The 18,721-nt window shown below is 39.3% G+C and overlaps 1 protein-coding gene across 1 annotated transcript in view; it reads left to right on the top strand.

Moving 5' to 3' along the window:
• The window catches only part of LOC104917778 (rho GTPase-activating protein 26), an 86,939-nt gene that overhangs the window by 32,039 nt on the left and 36,179 nt on the right, over positions 1-18,721 (top strand). The window contains exons 3-11 of the mRNA XM_010729316.3: positions 7,266-7,361; positions 9,352-9,413; positions 9,617-9,688; positions 14,695-14,796; positions 14,894-15,004; positions 15,419-15,523; positions 15,936-16,065; positions 16,519-16,619; positions 18,169-18,263. Coding sequence (XP_010727618.1) covers positions 7,266-7,361; positions 9,352-9,413; positions 9,617-9,688; positions 14,695-14,796; positions 14,894-15,004; positions 15,419-15,523; positions 15,936-16,065; positions 16,519-16,619; positions 18,169-18,263 — 874 coding nt within the window. The remainder of the gene's footprint in view (positions 1-7,265; positions 7,362-9,351; positions 9,414-9,616; positions 9,689-14,694; positions 14,797-14,893; positions 15,005-15,418; positions 15,524-15,935; positions 16,066-16,518; positions 16,620-18,168; positions 18,264-18,721) is intronic.

Genomic DNA, 18,721 nt, shown 5'->3' with positions numbered 1-18,721 from the left:
CCAGAGTGTTGTATGATTCTTACAGACGTTCACTGTAATTCCTCTCCTTCCTTCACTGCTGGGTCATGTAAAGAATTGGATGAGGATACTGAAATCTGTCTTTGTCCCCACAGATGAATGGTGTGCATGTGTGTGATGGTGGTGTGTGTGTTTGTCCCACTTGAAGAATAAGGTTTCTATTCACATGCTTGTGGAACAAAGCTACTGCAGAGTTCAACTACTGCTGGATATCCTGTTAATATCACACAGGCCCATTCTTTTGGACTGTGTATGTGTGTGTTTGTCAGTTAATACACATAGCAGCCGTTGTACAGCGCTGCTGCATGGTTGTGGTTAATTACAGATTCCTTTTGTGTTGCTTACAGTGCTGTGTGTGTGTGTACTGTATGTGTTTTTTTTTCCTGGGATTTTTGTGAGCAGGATGCCTCATCCCAGCAGCATCCAAGCCACTGTCCCTCAAATGTCATTATTAAATTGCAGATGGAGCATGTGACTGGCATATTTAAGGATTCCCCTCACCAGTGTTGCTACACATGACAAGCAAACCCAAGAAATATCTGTTACACTCCAGAAAGGAGTAGAAATTGATGAACACCTTCAGCCCTCTGCAGTAACAAAGCACCATGTTGTAGCTGACCTGTATATGTTGAAGAATAAAATATTTCGGATATGTTGTGCTGCTGACACAGAGCACCAAGCATATTTTATGATGCTTAACCGAATCCCCCAACTCTGGTCGCAAGTGAAGTGAAGCAAAGAAGTACTCGCAGCAGACGCTTCAGCACATCAAGCAAATCACAGTTATCTAAATGGATTTCTTTGGACTTAAAAGTAAATGCACCTGAAATGATCAGTTATTGCACAGGGGTGTGATAGAAGTTGAACCAATAAACCAGTAAACCATGAGTAAACCATGATGCTTACAGAAGATAGTTAGGGTGCTTGTGCCACGTTCTCCGATCTCAACAATGAACTTAGTGCGAAAAGTCTTGTGACCCAGCTTTGTAATAAACCTGAATTGTTCTCTAAGGCACAGTGTGGCATGAATGCAGAAATGTAAAGTTTGTATGAGTCGTAGCTAGGGCAGAAGTAATTGTGTCAAAGACAGCAAGACTAGATATTTGTCCATACAAGTTCATACTGTATGTTGTAATCACTTGACACTGTTTGTTTGTTTGTTTGTTTGTGTGTGTGTGTCTCCATTTGTGTTTTTCCTGAACTCAGGAGGATGTGAAAGAGAGAAGAATGGGAGGAATTGTAGCGTACAAGTGTGAGAAAAGAGGGGAAGAGGACAGAGAGGCGAGTGTCAACAGGGTCATTTATTTATAGTTGTCACTGTCCTTAGCTGTCCTTCCTGCCTGGACATGCATGCACACACACAAAACGAGCTAAAAGCACTGACACCATAGCGTCATCCATGCTTCTTGCATCTGGCAACCCCCAACAATGCAGCTTTTTATCTCTCAGCTGCAAATCTGATATTGCATATTCAGAATATTTCAAATATTTTACATCCAATGGTTGATTTTTATCTTTAACTTAAACAACAGACCTACGCAGCATTGCCAGTGATGGAATGCTGCTGCGGCAACATAACTTGTAATTCATTTCTGTTTGGAGGTTTACTGTGCCTGTCACCTATGGGTTAAGAGACCGACCATGAACTGCTGTATATCCAGTTCAAATCCAATTGGGTATCTCTATTACTGTCTGCAATAAAGGCTAAGAATAACCCAATTTTATTGGCAGTCATGGTTAGGGTCTCTTCATTAAAATGAACTCCAAACAGTCCTACACTCTTTCCCTTGAAGCCATAAATATCCCTGGCTATTTTTCTTTTTTCGTCATTTGGCTGAATCGGTACCACTACTTTTGATGTTACTTCTATCTACACTTTGGCAAACCATCATCTAACCTGGATTTTAAACTTGCGAGTCAAAATTAAATATCTACCATAAATGGTAAGGCGTCAGTGCTTGCTACATCTTTAAGTCTCTTACACAAAAGCTTTTCTGGACAATGTACTTGTTGTGGCATGTAATTCCTTCTTTGTTTTGCAGTAAATCATTTGTGTTGGCGAGATCTCGCAGAATCATATATGCCAACAATGTGCTTTTCATTTAGAAACACAGTTTGAGCGAGCCCAGAGCTTTGCTTTGGGCTTATATGTGTGTGCGCGTGTATGAATGTATATGCGTGTGTCCGAGTGCGCCACTGTTGCCAGCATCTATTGAGAACGTGGCTATGGGGAGCGATTTGACATGCATGACGTATCTGCATGTACGAGCCAGAAATAATTCCTAAGTTACCTCATCAAATCGTTTGCCAGAATGTACAGAGAGAGACATAAAACAAGGCCAATAAGTTCAACACGAATGCATACTTGAGAGTTTATTTTTCATCACAGTTTGGATAAAGGTAGGAATAAAGTCATACTTCACAGTCATCAAGGGATTTACACAGTGTCAGCAACAAATAGAGATAAACAGTGTAAGTACAAGCAAGTTTGACCTTTGTGAAACATCGTGTGATTAACCACGTAACTGACAGACCAATATATTAAGAATAATGTAATCTTAATAGTGTCCACACACACTACACTTTTATGCAAAATTGCACTGCTTTATAATCCAATGCACTGTAGGTGTGTTAGGATACAACAAGACACCTCATATTAATATTGACCAAAGAATGAAGTGCATTTATAAATGATACTGCAAAAAGCAACTTGCATAATTTACATTATGATAATAATATCCACAGCAAAAATGTTTAAATGACTAAAATGGTATATTCATCATAGGCTACAAATGATAAAATGTGAAAAAGACTGAGACTGTGGCTAACTGAATCAACCGTCGACCTGACCTGACCTATTTCAGGGTTTTGTTGAGCCTTTCTGTGAAACTGACACTCTAAAGCCATCATACTACGCACAGTACAGAGAGCAAATCAACTTTGTTGTAGTCACTCTTAAGGGTTTTAAGCACTTTCTTTTTAGAACCTTTGTAAACCTTTTGGATGCTTATTGTACTGATGAATGAGTACTGTGAGTGCTCGACTTTTTAAAGCCCATGTAAAATATAATGATCTGGACAATATCCAGATCTGCCTTTTTAGAGGGAGTTAGTGTGTGTTGGTCTTAATGAGGACAGTTTAATAAAAGTTTAAACACACAATGTGAAATGTTTCTCTCGAAGTATATATGAAATTTCTAGAAGTGATTTTTTTGGTCCTGTGGTATTTAACTTCTGCAACAGAACTTTGCAGAAGTGAGGAGAGCGTAAAACAAGAAGTCAGTGGTTTCTAATGTTTCAACTTTGGTTCTCCACAACTGACTGATCTGATAAGAAAACCAGGAAAAATTCAGGAAGGAATAATGTTTTTAGTTACCAGTAGTAGTTTCATTTCAGCATGAAAAACCATTGACCATAAAAAGATAGCCCACAATCTCTTGAGCTTTGTTGAAAAAGATATTACTAAATTACCTGATGTAAGTTGCATTACTGAATGGATCTTAAACATCAACACCAAACATGTTTTGGGGTGACTCTCAGAATCAGAGAAGGGCAGTATCTCCAAACTCATTGTTTTGCACTGACGTTTATAGGTCATGCATGAAGAAATTCATAAGAAATCAATCTCCACTTACAGTCAAGCTGTGTTACCTTGTCTGAATTATGAATCCAATGTACTGCTGTTTCTATATCGGCACAAGATTCTGATTTCATACAACATATTCACATTAAACCCTTTCATTTGTTCATATTCTATAACTGTATTGAAGTGCCTTGGAAAACCTCAAATCTTTCAAGATCAGTAGATCATTTCATGTCTGAAAATCATTGGTCAGCATCAGCAGCATCATTGGTTGCTATTTTCACAATGCCGGTGGTCCCATCCCTTCTGGTAGATCACTGGTAGACCACTGAGGGCGAGAAACATCCAGCGTTCCACACTCAACTTTTTGACTGTTGTGAGTTCAGCATCTGGGTACCCACAGTACACTGCATTTCACCATAACCGACAGCGTGTACGCACTTCTGTGCTCATAATATCATGTGTAAGTATGCAAATTGAGACACAGCAAAGGCTACTGTAGAAACATGGTGATAATGATTTTTATGTTCAGATGATTATACACTAATGAAAACATACTTATGCATATTATATTCAATTTCTGCCATGTTCTGTAAAGCTCCTTAAATCTGACACTCTGGACCTTGAACTGCTAAACAACTGTGCCAGCAGTGGTTGCTACTAGCAACAGAACTGAAACCAAGTGCTGTTGGCAGAACAAAATGTATGAAACAATAAAATGAAGTGGGTGACCGTTTTACTGTTGCACAATAACTATTAGAATACACATCTAATTATAAGCTGATGCTATGTAACAGTGTAACTGTATCTGACTGAGGCTGTCCTTCTGTTTTCCTACTCCTCGGCCTGTGGTCTGTTTTTGATGTTTATGAAGGAGAGCATGTAGAGTGGGGCTGGAGCCCGAGCGAAGAAATTAACAACGACAGGCATGTTTCACTCACAAGGTGCTGAGAGGAACTGTCAGTGGCAGAACAGAGAAGGAACGGTGACGGAGGCCAAAAATAAGAGAGCTGTGAGGCAAGAGGGAGGAGGACAGCATGGATGTACAGTAAAGATACATATTCTTGTGTAGTTTAGTCAGCACAGAGCATGACATCAGTCATCCTGAGGCCACCCAAGCTGTTTATACCTGTTGTGCAACATATGGTAATACAATTAGCACATCTAAAAGGTGTGTGTGTGTGTGATTCTGGGTTCACTTCAATGCCAAATAAAGATTCCCTACTTTCTCCTCAACACTTTTCAGTTGCAATAGATTGTTAACAAGTACAGTACAACGCGATCTGTTCGCTGAGTTGATATGTCATGTGGTTGTTGAGTCACTAGTTTCACACAGATTACTTTGCCAGGTGCTGACATGTCTGGTGTACATAGCTGCGGAAGTACACACAGTGGCTTCAAAGAATATGCCACAATCTGCTTTTAGAACAGAAACACCATCCTGTCTGAAACCTACACACATTTGTATTTGTTCAACAGTGAGAAGAACACCACAAGCGTGCCAACACGGTTGTGCCCATTTGCTATTTGGCTACAGGCTGTTTCAGACTTGTAGCAGTTTCTTGTTTGCAGCCATAGACTGAAAGATTATTGATTATTTCATTTATTCAAAAAAAATTAGTTGCAATCAAAAAACTGGACTACTGTAATTCACTGCTGACATCAACGATAAATCACTCTCATGCCTCTAATTAGTTCAGAACACAACAGCTAGGCTTCACATCACCATTTAGCTTCTCTGCATTGGCTCCCTGTGCATTTTAGGATTCATATTAAGATTTTACTGATCACTTTTAAAGCCAGCCCGGGTTTGACATCTAACTATGTTGCATATATGTAACCCCATGTGTATGAGCCAGTTTGCAGCGTTAAATCCTTGGGCGGGTCACATCTGGCTATTCCAACGTCGATGCTCAAAACTAGAGGTGACCGCGCCTTCTCCATCAGGGCCTCTTGACTTTGAAACAAGTTGTCGGAGGAAATAAGGCTTGCAAATTTAGTGAACTCGCTTCTTAGAGCTGATTTTTACAGACTTGCCTTTTTTAAATATCGTTTTTTCTTTATTTTTTTTTATCTTTTTATCATCTTCTTATCCTTTTACCGTCTTTATCCTTTTTAACATCAGACCTGCCTTTTTAATGTGAGTGTTTCCTTTTTATTTCCCTATATATGCACATATACACACCTCTTATTACCTCTATCGTATTACTGCTATTCTTATTTATTTCTAAGGTATCAAAGGATACCCCATTTTTTTATCGTTCTGTTGTCTTTTTCTTTGTTGTGTTTCACCTTTTCTCTCTTATTTCATTTCCAGCACAGTTTATTTTTTTTAGAATTTATATGTATTATAATATGTCGCAACCTCAGACTACTAGTGTATTGTTGAATGAACTGTAACCAAATACAGTATTAGGGTACTACTGGAAGAAGTGTTTTCTTTTCTCTACTGGACACTGGTAATGTAAAACCGCAGTTTATCCTTCAAGGTCGGAGTGTGGTCTCAGTTTGGTCATACTTTAGTTATTTTGACGCTACGGAGCCACTGTGACTCATCGCTGACTGACATCCTACGACGTTTTTCGGAGCGAGTCCCAAGAGAGACAGCGGTGTGTGTGTGTATGTGTGTGTTCCGTGTATGCCAGTGTGTATGTGTGTGTTTCTGGCAGCGCGTGCAGGAGCTGCGAGGCCTGTCTTTTATTTCATCCACTGGCAAACACTGGCTCTTTCCAAACACACACACAGATACACAGATGTACAGTACATAGAGGACCTGTGGTATTTACATAAACATGGCCAATTACACTCTGTCTGTCTTCTCTCTCTACACTCTGTCCTTTCCCTGACTCCCATCTGTCTTTCCATGAGACTCTTCATCCATTCTCTCTTTCCACTTCCGCGCCATTTTTCTGCACCCTTGTCTGGATTTCATTTTAAGTCCTACCTACCTAGGTTGATCACATCATACTGTTACATATACAAGTTCCCAGTTGCAGTGTGTTGCTGCTCAATATGTGAAGATTCTCTCCAATCCTGTATGTGTGGCTGAACCTCAACAAGTCCAACAACAGGAAATTATTGTTGCGAAGGTGACCCTGCTTTGAGTTTAAACGTAAGGGAAGCCAAACTTGCCGTGAGTGTCTGTCTCCTAGGAGCTCTTAGCGCCTCATGTATAATTTGAAAGGCATCCATCTGTCCGAGGCTTTTCACTGCCTCGCTTGGCCAATGTGACTTAAGTCTAATGGAACTTTTTGCACTTTTCAGCACACACTCACATGCGCACACACCGAAAAACCTCCATACAAATCTAGGGGCTGTCAACCTTCATCACCAACGCCACTGGGGACCCACTCACAGTATCCGCCTGTCTGAATTTAACCTCTTTCCACTCACTCTCACTTTCAGCAATGGCATGAAATCAGGACAAAGCATGATATTCTCTTACAGGGTTGTGTTACATGTATTTAGGTCAGATAACCAAAGTTAAAAGTAAGAATGTGGTGCTTTATATGAGTCTTTACAGTTGGTGATTGAATCATTATGAACTCCCACAGATTAACGGCCACTAAACATGAAATACGGCTTTTGCTAAGAAAGCATCCTGTCTCTAAAGTGTCCTTTAGTAAACCTGATGGCCTTGTTTTCTTTTCTTTCCATTCTCTCAGGTCTGTCAACGGCCAAGAGGAAGTTTGCAGACTCTCTCAACGAATTTAAATTCCAGTGTATCGGAGACGCCGAGACGGATGATGAGATATGCATAGGTGAGCCTGCTGATATGAAATCCAATATATTCTTTGTGCCGGCGGAGGAGAGCCGATAAATAGACGACAGACAATGCTCTTTCATTTATGTTCACTGAAATAGAACAGTCATATCAGCACTGATTTGAAAGCCAGCTTGGTTTTCAGTGCCGTTACATGGGAAGCTATAAATGTCTCTACCCTGAATCGGTATTACAATTTTTAGTATCACAGCTTATTCTCAGATAAATGCCATCTAAAACAGAATGGGGAGGAATACACTTTTACATCCTTTTCAGCAAGTAAAAAAAGTTTTTTAGTGGTCTAAATAAAACTAAATACAGTAATCATTTGAGTCCTTTTGATGTTTATTTATTATCTAATTGTCACTATTCATCTTTCTTTTATTTAAATAGTAGCATTTCATTATTGTGTCCTTTAAGCAAAATGTCATATGATATAATATAGATTATATGACTATCTGGAAATTTTGGACAAAATACTCAAATTGTCAAATTGTACAAAAGCCTATTCCTGAGTCTTCACTTTCATATGTCTGGTGTCATTATATGAAGAGCAAACAATAGTAATAATAATACAGTAAATAATCAGGAGCCCCTGTTCATTTTACTGTAGAATTGTGCTCATTTCCCAGAATAAAAGCTTTGTTTAGATATAAGATATAGGGTCATGAAACATGACGTCAATTATGTCAATGTTTCCTTATCCTACTTTACTCACTATGAAGTGATCTGTTTCCAGTCCCTGACGTAAATATCCTATTTGTTTAATATTGCATCTTGTCGCCAACCAGCATTATAAACTTTAGCTAACATATTGGTGTAGACGACAATATAATTCTAAATTCCATGAACTCATCCAGCATCCAGACCTCTGTCTTTGTCGCTGTCCAAACAGTTTGCTGTTAAACGTGCAGCAGTCACCACACCCTCTCATGCTGCCTGGCCCTGTCTGTGCAAGCTGCAGCTCTTCACTGGCCCGACCCACCCACTACTGTTGTTTTACTAACCCGAGCTATCTTTCCTGAACAGCTTGCTGCTCAACTGGGCTGCACCACGGCGCTGTTGTTTTTAGGATATCCATAGTTATACTCACGTCAAAACTCATTTCTTCTCTTTGATACAACGATGGTTTTGCTCCAAACTGTTGTTAAACATATTCATTTAAAAATATCACTTTTATTCATTAAAAAACAAGCAAGGTTCCTGACACAGCATTGTAGAAATAGCCTCTGATAGTCTTTCTTGGTCAGTATCATTGTTATTCTCTCAGTATCACATTTTTATGATTCTATGTGATTGATTAAAAATGTGTGATTGAGCCTACTGAAAGCTTTACTGCTTTTTACGAGCTTTATTAAAGGATTGCACTGTTTTTCAATGCATTCCTTGAATAGTCCTGAGGTTCTGCTCCTTTATACTTGGAACTTTCAAGAGTGTTTTATCATGTGATGATTAAAGAATAAACTTGGGCTCCACCGCCTATCATTTGTTTTTGCCAGTGCACATGCTGCACATGCTCAGTATGTACTGTATGTGTGCTCACTGTGTCTGAGGAACTAAGTGTGCGTGTGTATGTGTGTGAAGTGTTGGACAGGGACGGAGGCAATTGAAGTGGAAACTCTGACCTAAAACAATGTAGCTGTGCCTCGCCTGCCAGTGAGCGGGGAAACAAGCACTGAGCTGTGCTCACAGTGAAAGCACCATAGAAACAAACCATATAAATTGCGGTTTCATTTCCAGTTAATTACTCCGCTGTGTCATGAGTTTAGAAAAACTTGTGAGACGTCCAAGAGCAGAAACAAAGCTTCATCCCTGCCACCTCGTGCCAACTTTCTTCAAACACTCCCTGTTTCTGTTTGCATGTACTTGTGTGTCCCTCATCATCACTATTTGAAATACAAACGTTCTATCTCGCCCTGTTTCTCTTTTCAGTTATCTTACGTCTTTTATGCCTCCCTCTCTATCTCTATCAACATGTCTGTCCTTAGCCAAGTCTCTGCAGGAGTTTGCAGCTGTCCTACAGAACCTGGAGGATGAAAGGACACGCATGGTGAGTGACATATGAAATAAAAAGGAACATTATGAGTGGTGGGAGGTTTTGCACATAAAAGAGGACATGTTATTGATTTTAAGAATCTGGTGAGCTAAGAAATTGTCAGAAAGATAAGTCCTTTGTCTTTCCTAGAAAATGATGTAATTTCTGGCATCATACTATATATACAAATAGGCTTGTGTGTGTGTGTGTTCCCCCAGATTGAAAACGCCAGTGATGTGCTGATTATGCCTCTGGAGCGGTTCAGGAAAGAACAGATCAGTGCAGCCAAGGTAAGGAGGTGACAGAAAGGACATTCCCTACACGTGTTCTGTGCATCAGTATTGATATGCAGGCAGGAAAACATAAATCATTAAATCAATAAAATCCTTTTAATGCTTCCGCAGCTGTTAGAGAGACACTGACACACACCACCCACCCAAAACATAAAGTTGATACACAGCAATTCTTCAGTTTAGTTAAAAAAGAGAATCCTTACATTTATTTGTAGATTTGACTGACAGGCTGTGAAAAATATTATGTCCATACATCTAAGGGTACCCATATAATGTATTGCTGCTCACCTGGCTTTCATAAAACTATTGGCACATACTGAAGTTCCATTTAGATCCTCCTTAATGCAGCATAATTACAGTAATTACTGTAACATGTTCAATATACTGTGACATTAAGTACAGCATATTTGCTAATCAGTTTGGACTACTTTGCTTTATTATTACACTACTTCTGTTCTATATTTAATGGTCATAGATGTAGACAGACACAATTAAAGCAACATTATGTAGAAATTGGTGCCCTTAGTTTCAGAGTGCAATACCACTGTGGTTAACAGCTTGGACAGCTGTTACATTAGTTATGAGCGAGTCGACATCTTTACTAACAGCCAAACATCAAACAAGTGCTTGACAACACAGGACATAGCAGCCAGCTAATATTACTTACAAGTCCAACAGCAAGAAGTCCAGCTCAGCGTCTGTCTTCCAGCCTTTAATTTCACAAAGCTCTCGCCAACGACTAAAACTCAGTCCCAGATTTTCTCTTGCTCAGCGGCTTCTTGCTCGATCACTTTCTCCTTTTCTCCTCTTAGCTTCTCCTGTCAAATATGTTTTTTAATGGTAGAAAAGTTCCATAATGTTGCTTTAAAGAATTTGTCTTGATAGGTTTGACTGAAAGCTTTACTGGAGCCAAAGATAACAAAATAACATGATATATCAAATGTCTTTGAGTTTAAAAAACAATGCCATTATACAACAGTCTTTATTTTGAAGTTCAACATCTCAGTCAGTTGCCCCACACTGACCTTGCACAAAGAGAACACGGGAAAGTCCCTTTATGACCGACTTGTAATAAAAAGTTATAGTGTCAATACATATAGAATATTTACTGCACGTCTCAGTGTCTCCATCCTCTTCCTTGATTGTCCATGAATGTCTATCAAGGTCTTACTACATGACCTGGTTAGGGGATTATGGGAATACATAATCCTGCCATAAATCACAGATTCCCTCTGGGGGGTCTGACAGAGCAGCAGGGCTCCCTCCTGGCATGGCCGGTGTTGTTTTAGTGTTTCAGCGTGTATAAATCTTTTTGTACCTTGACTTGAATGAACAAGAGGGTATGGAAACACTGAAGGAACGACAAAGAAATGTAAGGAAGTTGGTAACCAGGTGGATGTTAACTCAAGATGTGCTTAACTTAAACAGACTTGCACTGTAGACTTTTAACAACAAAGCATTCTACAACATTTAAAGTTAAATATTATTACTGTATATTACTGGGTAATTCATTGCCCTGTGTAGTAAATATTCCATGTTTTAAATCTTCTTACAACAGGTCATGATGCACTTACCCTGTGCAGTCATTAGCCATAGGACCTAGAAGAGTAGCCACAGGGCTTCTCCCGATACATGCAGTATTAAACATAATATCAGTGTATGCTCTGCTAATCCATCCCCTAATCGCAGATCCCAGTTTGATTGTGACACGGTGGCCAGATTACGAAGTGAGCGCATAATCTGTGCCTTCAGGTCACCATGAGCGATGTTTTAATCCCAGTTTAGCCCTAAAAGAAGTCCACCGTCTTTGCCTGGTACAGTTTGACTTTGTCCTAAAGCTCCAGAGCTGCCAGTTCTCTGACATAAGGGGTGTTAAAGGAGAATTACAGTGAAAGGACAAAGGTACTTGTGTAAGATTTATAGATTTATGGATTTATTTGTTTTTTTTTTGGTCTGTTTGCTTTTTTTTTTTTTTTTTTTTTTTTTTTTTTTTTTTTTTTTTTTTTTTTTTTTTTTTACCTAAAAAGCCTTTCATATCTATATCCGTGTCTGTCTAAGATAGATAGATGTCTAAGATAATCCTACACACTGGTCCTTTAGAGGAAACTCAGGCACAGGTTCTAATTTTATTCACTGTGGAATTCACACAAATCAAATTGTGGCAGAAGTCTCAGAAAAAGCGTTGCACAAGTAATTAAATTCCTTCAACGTGCTCTGCGAGCACGAATAGCACAGCATCACTTTTAAGACCAACATGAGGCTGGCACACTTAGAGCTGCTGGGGTGAGACCTGTGTTTGTAAAAGAAATACACCAGTCCTGAAACAACAGTCACAACCTTTCTGAACAAACACATTCAGCATGAAGTCTCTGAAAAGATCTACTGCTGCAACGATTTTGAAGAGTTGTCATGAATCGGGTCCAACCGTGAAGAAATACTTACACAAACACACATAGATACACTGCAGGCGATAACTCTGTGAAGGATATGTTTAATGATACAGCACAGTATGCTTCCTGTATTGTTAGCAAACTTTAACTCTGTGGTTAACTCTAAAAAAAGCACCAATAAAGTGAGTGTTTACAAAAAGTTTTATGCCATGTGCTGTAGACAGAAACAGGCAGGCAGTGGTGACGTATTGGTTGGCTTCATGTTTCAATGGGACTTCCTAGTAATTGTTGACATGACAGAGCAGCGGAGTACGGAGTCAGACTTCATTTTAACTGTGATGAGTCAATCTGGTGGCAGGGCATGATCCTGTATCAAAACATTTCATTCACTTTACTCTTGTGGGAAAAGAAAAAGGCAATCAGGTAGCAATCATACTGGGAGGATGGTGCCACCTGCTGGCTGAGGGTGGAAGTAGCTTAAAGTAAATTCCTCAAAGTTTCCCACCACAGAAACCCTAACAAAGGCACTATTATGCCGGCTGTGTAATTTGTAAATTACTAAACAAAGGAAGTCACACAGTCAAGCTTCCTTCATTTTTTTGAATGTATTTTTAGTTAAAATTATGTCATGAAAGCCTTAATGAGGGACACACAGGAGAGGCTCACAGCAGCAGTCATTTCCTCCGTGAATATGAAAAAGTCAAAGAGGCAGACTTTAAACAGAGGCCTTGTTGTTTAGAGGAACGTTCCATCATCTCTGATGCGTTCTGCAGCTGTTGTCTATTCCTCCTCTGGCCCTGAGGACTCCTCTTGCGACTTGGCAATGAAACACCTTGGTCATGTGACTGCAACCGGGGTTGACATCATCTGAGTTCAGTCTGACAAGGCATTATTTTGTCTGAGTTTTATTTCCAAGACGAGGTGGAAAAACGAATTCACGCGAATGCAAGTAACCAGACAGGAAGACTGCGAATCCAGCAGATTAAGTACATGACAGATGAAGGCGATTTATAACACTGATGAAAAAGATCCAGAAATATATGGTGCTGCTCAGCGATTTACAACTTTACCCCCAATTGGCTCTTTTCACAGCAGACATTTTGACTTGTGATAATAGGAAAAGCACAGGTGTTGCTAATAACGTTAATAATGGTTGTGTGTGTTTGCGTGTGTGTCTCAGTCAGTTATGTGACGCTGAGCCAGTATGTACAATAGCAGGACCCTGAAACTAAAGCAGCTAAATGTAATTCAGCCATCATTCATTTTATTGTTTTTCCTACTTTGATATGTCCAAATATCTAAATATGTCATGTCATAAATATCTTTCATGAAAAAGGTCAATAGCCTTATTTTTAGGCACTAATACACCCATAGATATAAAAGGGATAGCTACCATGATAAGCAACTGCCCATTACAGTATACACTATATCAATCCTAGATTCTTTTATCAGTGGTATTAGGATGAAAATAAAATATAATTGGTTAACAGATCTGACTAATTGGTGGACGTAACAATATAAGTTAAAGGACAAGTGTGTAGGCATTTAGAGGTGTAGTTCAAGCTACCTGGGGACAGTGTTTAAGTTTGACACAGTGGACTCGGTTAGGTTAGGTTAGGTTATTGTTATATGAATAAGAAACATACTTACGCATATTATATTCCATTTCTTCCATATTATGTAAATTAAGCCCCCATTATCTTACACACGGGACCAAGTTTGAATACCAGCTTGTTTATTTAGCATTGTGGGTACTGGTTTCACTGGCTTTGCAAACTATAGTTATTATGAACATTACTATTATTTTTGTCTATTAACTGATTACCTGAAGTATAAGTAGATTAATGTAAAAATGAAAATAGTCAAAAATGTACACCGTCATATCTTTACTGCTTATTTTGGTCAAACAGGCAATTCAAAAGTGAATCTTTGGCATTTTTACCTGACACATCTTATTTTAATTACAAGTTTTCAATCAATTCACTGTAAGTCCATTATGAGTTGTATTCATTAAAAAAAACAAATATTTTGATGTCCCATGTTTTTGAGCTTCTTTCTGGAGCCCCCACACAGTCATGTTATGAGTTGGGATAAAGAAATGCAATAACGTTAACAGGCTGGGGCAGATGTACAGTTATAATACCCGAGGGCCTCTCTGACAGAGGGAGTCCCACCCTGATCTGCCCCTACTCTGTTCACTTATCTCCTTTTTGTTTTCCTCCTTTTCTTTAATGACATCCATATTTCCTCTTTCAGCTAGCTTGAATTGGACATTTAATGATAATAACTGGACTGATAATTACTGTGCAATCATTAATAACACAAGTTTTGCAATCTTTAAGAAATACACACCCTGCTCTAGCTGTCCCTGGTTTATCATTCATTCTCTTATGTCGGTGATCTCAGCTCTGATGAAACGGTCTGTTGTTTAATAAGCAGCTGTGTTCTCTGGAGGGTTCCCTGAAAAATAGAAAATATTTTGTGAAAGCTACGTAAGAACACCAAATGAAGTGTGCCTCAAACTCTGTTGACTTGCCTCAGTTGACTTACTTGATTATTCTGTCGCCATCCTGAGTAAAAGTTTTTTTTATTTTTTATTTTTATCTGTTGCAGGAAGCCAAGAAAAAATATGACAAAGAGACAGAGAAGTATTGTGCAGTGCTTGAAAAGCACCTTAGCCTTTCAGCAAGGAAGAAAGAGTCACATCTACATGAGGTAACATAGTTTGTTTGGTGATATTGTAATTGGTAATGTTTTTTTTCCCCACAAATATAATTTTTGTAAACATTTCTAAATTTCTTTGCTATTGTAGGCGGACAATCAGGTAGATAACGTACGGCAGCATTTCTACGAGGTTTCTCTGGAGTACGTCTTCAAGGTGCAGGAGGTTCAAGAAAGGAAGATGTTTGACTTTGTGGAGCCTGTAAGATGACACCTTTATTCTTTTTTTCTTTTTTTTTGTCCTTTTTAACGTTTTCCCAAAAGCTATTGTGTTCATCAGTCATCTGTTTGACATGTGCTCACTTCCACACATCCACACCCAGCAGCTGCTCACAACAATCACAGTATTCTGTTGTTTTTAGTTTTAGCCTGCCTCGTGAGCACTTCAGTGGCAGTTGCTAAGGAAAGAGAGACAATTTGTTGCACAGAACCCATTTAAAACTATGACAGGAGGGCTAATTTACTCTTTGCCGCAGGTCAGCAATATATTCACATTCTGCATTTATTCTCCATCTTCATCCACCTTCTTGTCCTTTCCTCTGTTTTGCTGTTATCTTCACCCTTTCCTCTTCTTCCTTCACCTACATCACGTTTTTCCTGTTTTTTTGGCCCTCAGCTGTTGGCGTTTCTCCAAGGCCTGTTCACATACTATCATCACGGCTATGAGCTGGCAAAGGACTTCAACCACTTCAAGACTGATCTCACCATCAGCATACAGAATGTAAGGTCACACACAAACAAATCAAGACTATCATTCAATAAAATATAAAAAAAATCTGTTTGTAGGAATAAAACTAAGAAGAAAAAGTCATACAGTACATACAGTAGTTGCAGACTTATTGATCTATTGCTTTTGTTCATCATTGACTCTTTTATTCATGTCTTTAGTTAGAGGTACTGACATCGAAGCAATCATGTTAATTAAAAAAAAAAGTTTTTGTTTGTTTTCTTTTTTTAAATTTCTAACTCTGGTGCTTAATTCAATTCAGTTATATTTATATAAAGAGCCAAATCTTAACAAAAGTTATCACAGGACACTTTCCTAATAGAACAGGTCTAGAATGTCCTCTTAATATAATTATATGCTTGTGTAATTATATAAGGTATGTGCTCCTCCCTGCTTGTGTTGACAGACAAGAAACCGTTTTGAGAGCACACGATCAGAGGTGGAGTGTCTGATGAAGAAGATGAAGGAGAATCCCCATGAGCACAAGAGTGTGAGCCAGCACACCATGGAGGGATACCTGTTTGTACAGGAGAAGCGTACGTATCAGCCCACCGTGTGTGTGTGTGTGTGTGCGTGCACCATGTACAATGAGAGGCCCGATTTAGAACTATTACAGTGTTTTCTGTGCCATAGAAACATAAATGAGTGTGTGAGCGCTGGACTTGTATGGGTGGGTGTGTAAGTACACATGCAAACATAGATACATACATGCATACATTCATATATACACACACACACAAACATAATGAACCTGTGGTTGACAGTCAAGTCTGATCTGTTGGAGACATGACAGTAGCTCTGACCGTGTGCGGTTACCATGGTAACCCCTGGCAGTAAAGCAGGCGTGACTAAGACTCATCGTTTTTTCTTTAACACTGTCTCCCCCTCCTGCCTCTGTCTCAGTTTTTTTTCTCTGACCATTTGACATGACATTTTTGCTCGTGTTTTTGTTTTTAACCTTCTTTCTTCTTCCCCTCTCTCTGCCTCAGGCTCATTTGTATCTACCTGGGTGAAGTACTACTGTACATATCATCGAGAGCCCAAGAGGGTCACCATGGTCTTGTTTGACCCTAAATCTGGAGGGAAAATGGTGAGTAGGTAGAAGGTTGCAAAACAGCAAGGTTATCCATCTGTCTTGCTCTCTATATTATATCTGGTAGAAAGAAAACATGAGACTTTTTATAGCAGTAGAACATAACAACATACATAATCAAGTGCACACAAATATACTACACACTCATACATATACAGACACACACACAAACACACACACCTCTTTTGTGTGTCACTTCAGCGTATCATTATGTTGTCTGGTTCTCACCCAGTTCATCCCACTGGGCTGCTCTCCAACTCTCATTCTCTCATTAACACACTCAACAAGCTCTCACTGTGTGTTCGGGAATATTTCCCGACATGCAACACAATGTCAAGAGATATTTTCAGGGGAGCTGCGGCGTAGTTATGAGTGCAGAAAACGTTTTTTTTAAACGACTGGCTGAAAATGTCAAGTTTTGCGTCAGTCCTCTAGTATGGAGACGAGTGACACATAGTTCTGTTTAACACCTGCTCGTAGTCATACAGGGAGAGCGAGATAGACAATTCTCTGAAGAACCAAACCAAAAGCGGCCTCAATAGACGCGTGGGCAGTGTCACCTAAGTTGTTGTGAGTAAGCAACTTGACTCCAGCTATTTTAAGCGTTATCTATCACCTATCACCTTCTCCACCTACGTACTGAATAACCCAAAGTTGATGTGAGTTCAGGCCTGTTCTCTGAAGAAGCATTTTGAGTGTTAAAGTGAAGTAAAAGTAGAAACACAAAACCTCTCAGCTCTGACACAGACACACAGCAAGGACATATCACATCATCAGACCTGAGCCCATTCGTGCTCCTGGGAAGCCATTATTGGAAAGTGATAGACACTTTCAAAAAATACAGGCCAGGGGAGTGGATGAACCATCAGTCTATCACTGTTTATCATGGGCGAACAACCAATGTCAACCAATCCAAGTCATCATATGCCACTTACCACCTACAGCTGTTAATACCCTAATATTCACATAAGCAGGTCTGATGCTAAAGAGCCGAGTGTCTCATGAAAAGTGTGTGACTGGGTTTCAGTCTGCGATGAGACGCTCAAATCCAAGTACTTATAAACCTCAAAGATAAAGTTCTTAGTTCCTATTTATACATATTTTCAGTTTCAAGCTCATCTCTTGTTGGTTCCTGCTGTTATTTGGGTTCTCGCCCATCTCGCACTGCAAGTGTTTATCTAAAAGTATCTTTTTTTTTTTTTTCTTCCAGTCCATGTGACTTTAATCATAATGGGAATATCTGAGCTCTTCGCCATGAACAATATACAGAACTAGAATTATCTCAATGTGCTTCCAAGCAGCAACTTGGAAATACTGTCTGTAGCTTCAGCTGCTCTCCAACATGAGAGGAAATAGAGTAACTCCTTATTAAAAACTGACCGAGTGTTTTGTTTAATGTGTCCGTTTTCTTCAGAATTCTTCTCTTCTTGTTGTGTGATAATAACCAATAGGTTTGCTTTCTGTTCCGATGCCCAGCATGCTCTTTTGCACATATAAAAATCATAAACTACAATGATATCTTTCTCTTTCACTCTTACTTTGTCAGGGAGAAGAGGAGAGCTTCATGCTCAAGTCATGCACCAGGAGGAAGACAGACTCGATAGAAAAGAGGTTTTGTTTTGATGTGGAGGCTGTGGACAGGTCAGTGAAAGTGTGATTTGACCGCATGTGTCTCCTGTTCAGACCTGCCACACAATCTTCCTTTGACTCACATCAAATTGTTCCCTTTTCACCTAGTTTTTCGTCATCTTACTTTATCTCTTCTTCGGGGTGTAAACTGTCTTTATTAGCCCCAAATCGGTGTAATGCAACACCCATGCTTTCTATTTTAGAGGCATTTTATTTGCAGCATTTCTGTGGGTTGTCACATCTCCAGAATATCTGCAGCAGATTTTGATGCATTATCTGGGGAAGACAGTCTGCCAAGCAATCCAACAACTGTAGTGGAAAAAAAAAACTTTTAACAAAAGATACCAGCAAGCCAGGAAAGAATTCAAAATTTAGGTTGCCTGACTTTGTTGTAAGTCCTGGAAGCATCACCAGTGAATGCTGTCTTCGTGTAACAACTGTAACCATCAGCTGTCTCTGATGTACACGGT

The sequence above is a fragment of the Larimichthys crocea genome, chromosome XXII, assembly GCF_000972845.2.
Source record: "Larimichthys crocea isolate SSNF chromosome XXII, L_crocea_2.0, whole genome shotgun sequence".
NCBI classification, from domain to species: Eukaryota; Metazoa; Chordata; class Actinopteri; family Sciaenidae; genus Larimichthys; species Larimichthys crocea.
This window is presented reverse-complemented; position numbering and strand designations above follow the sequence as displayed.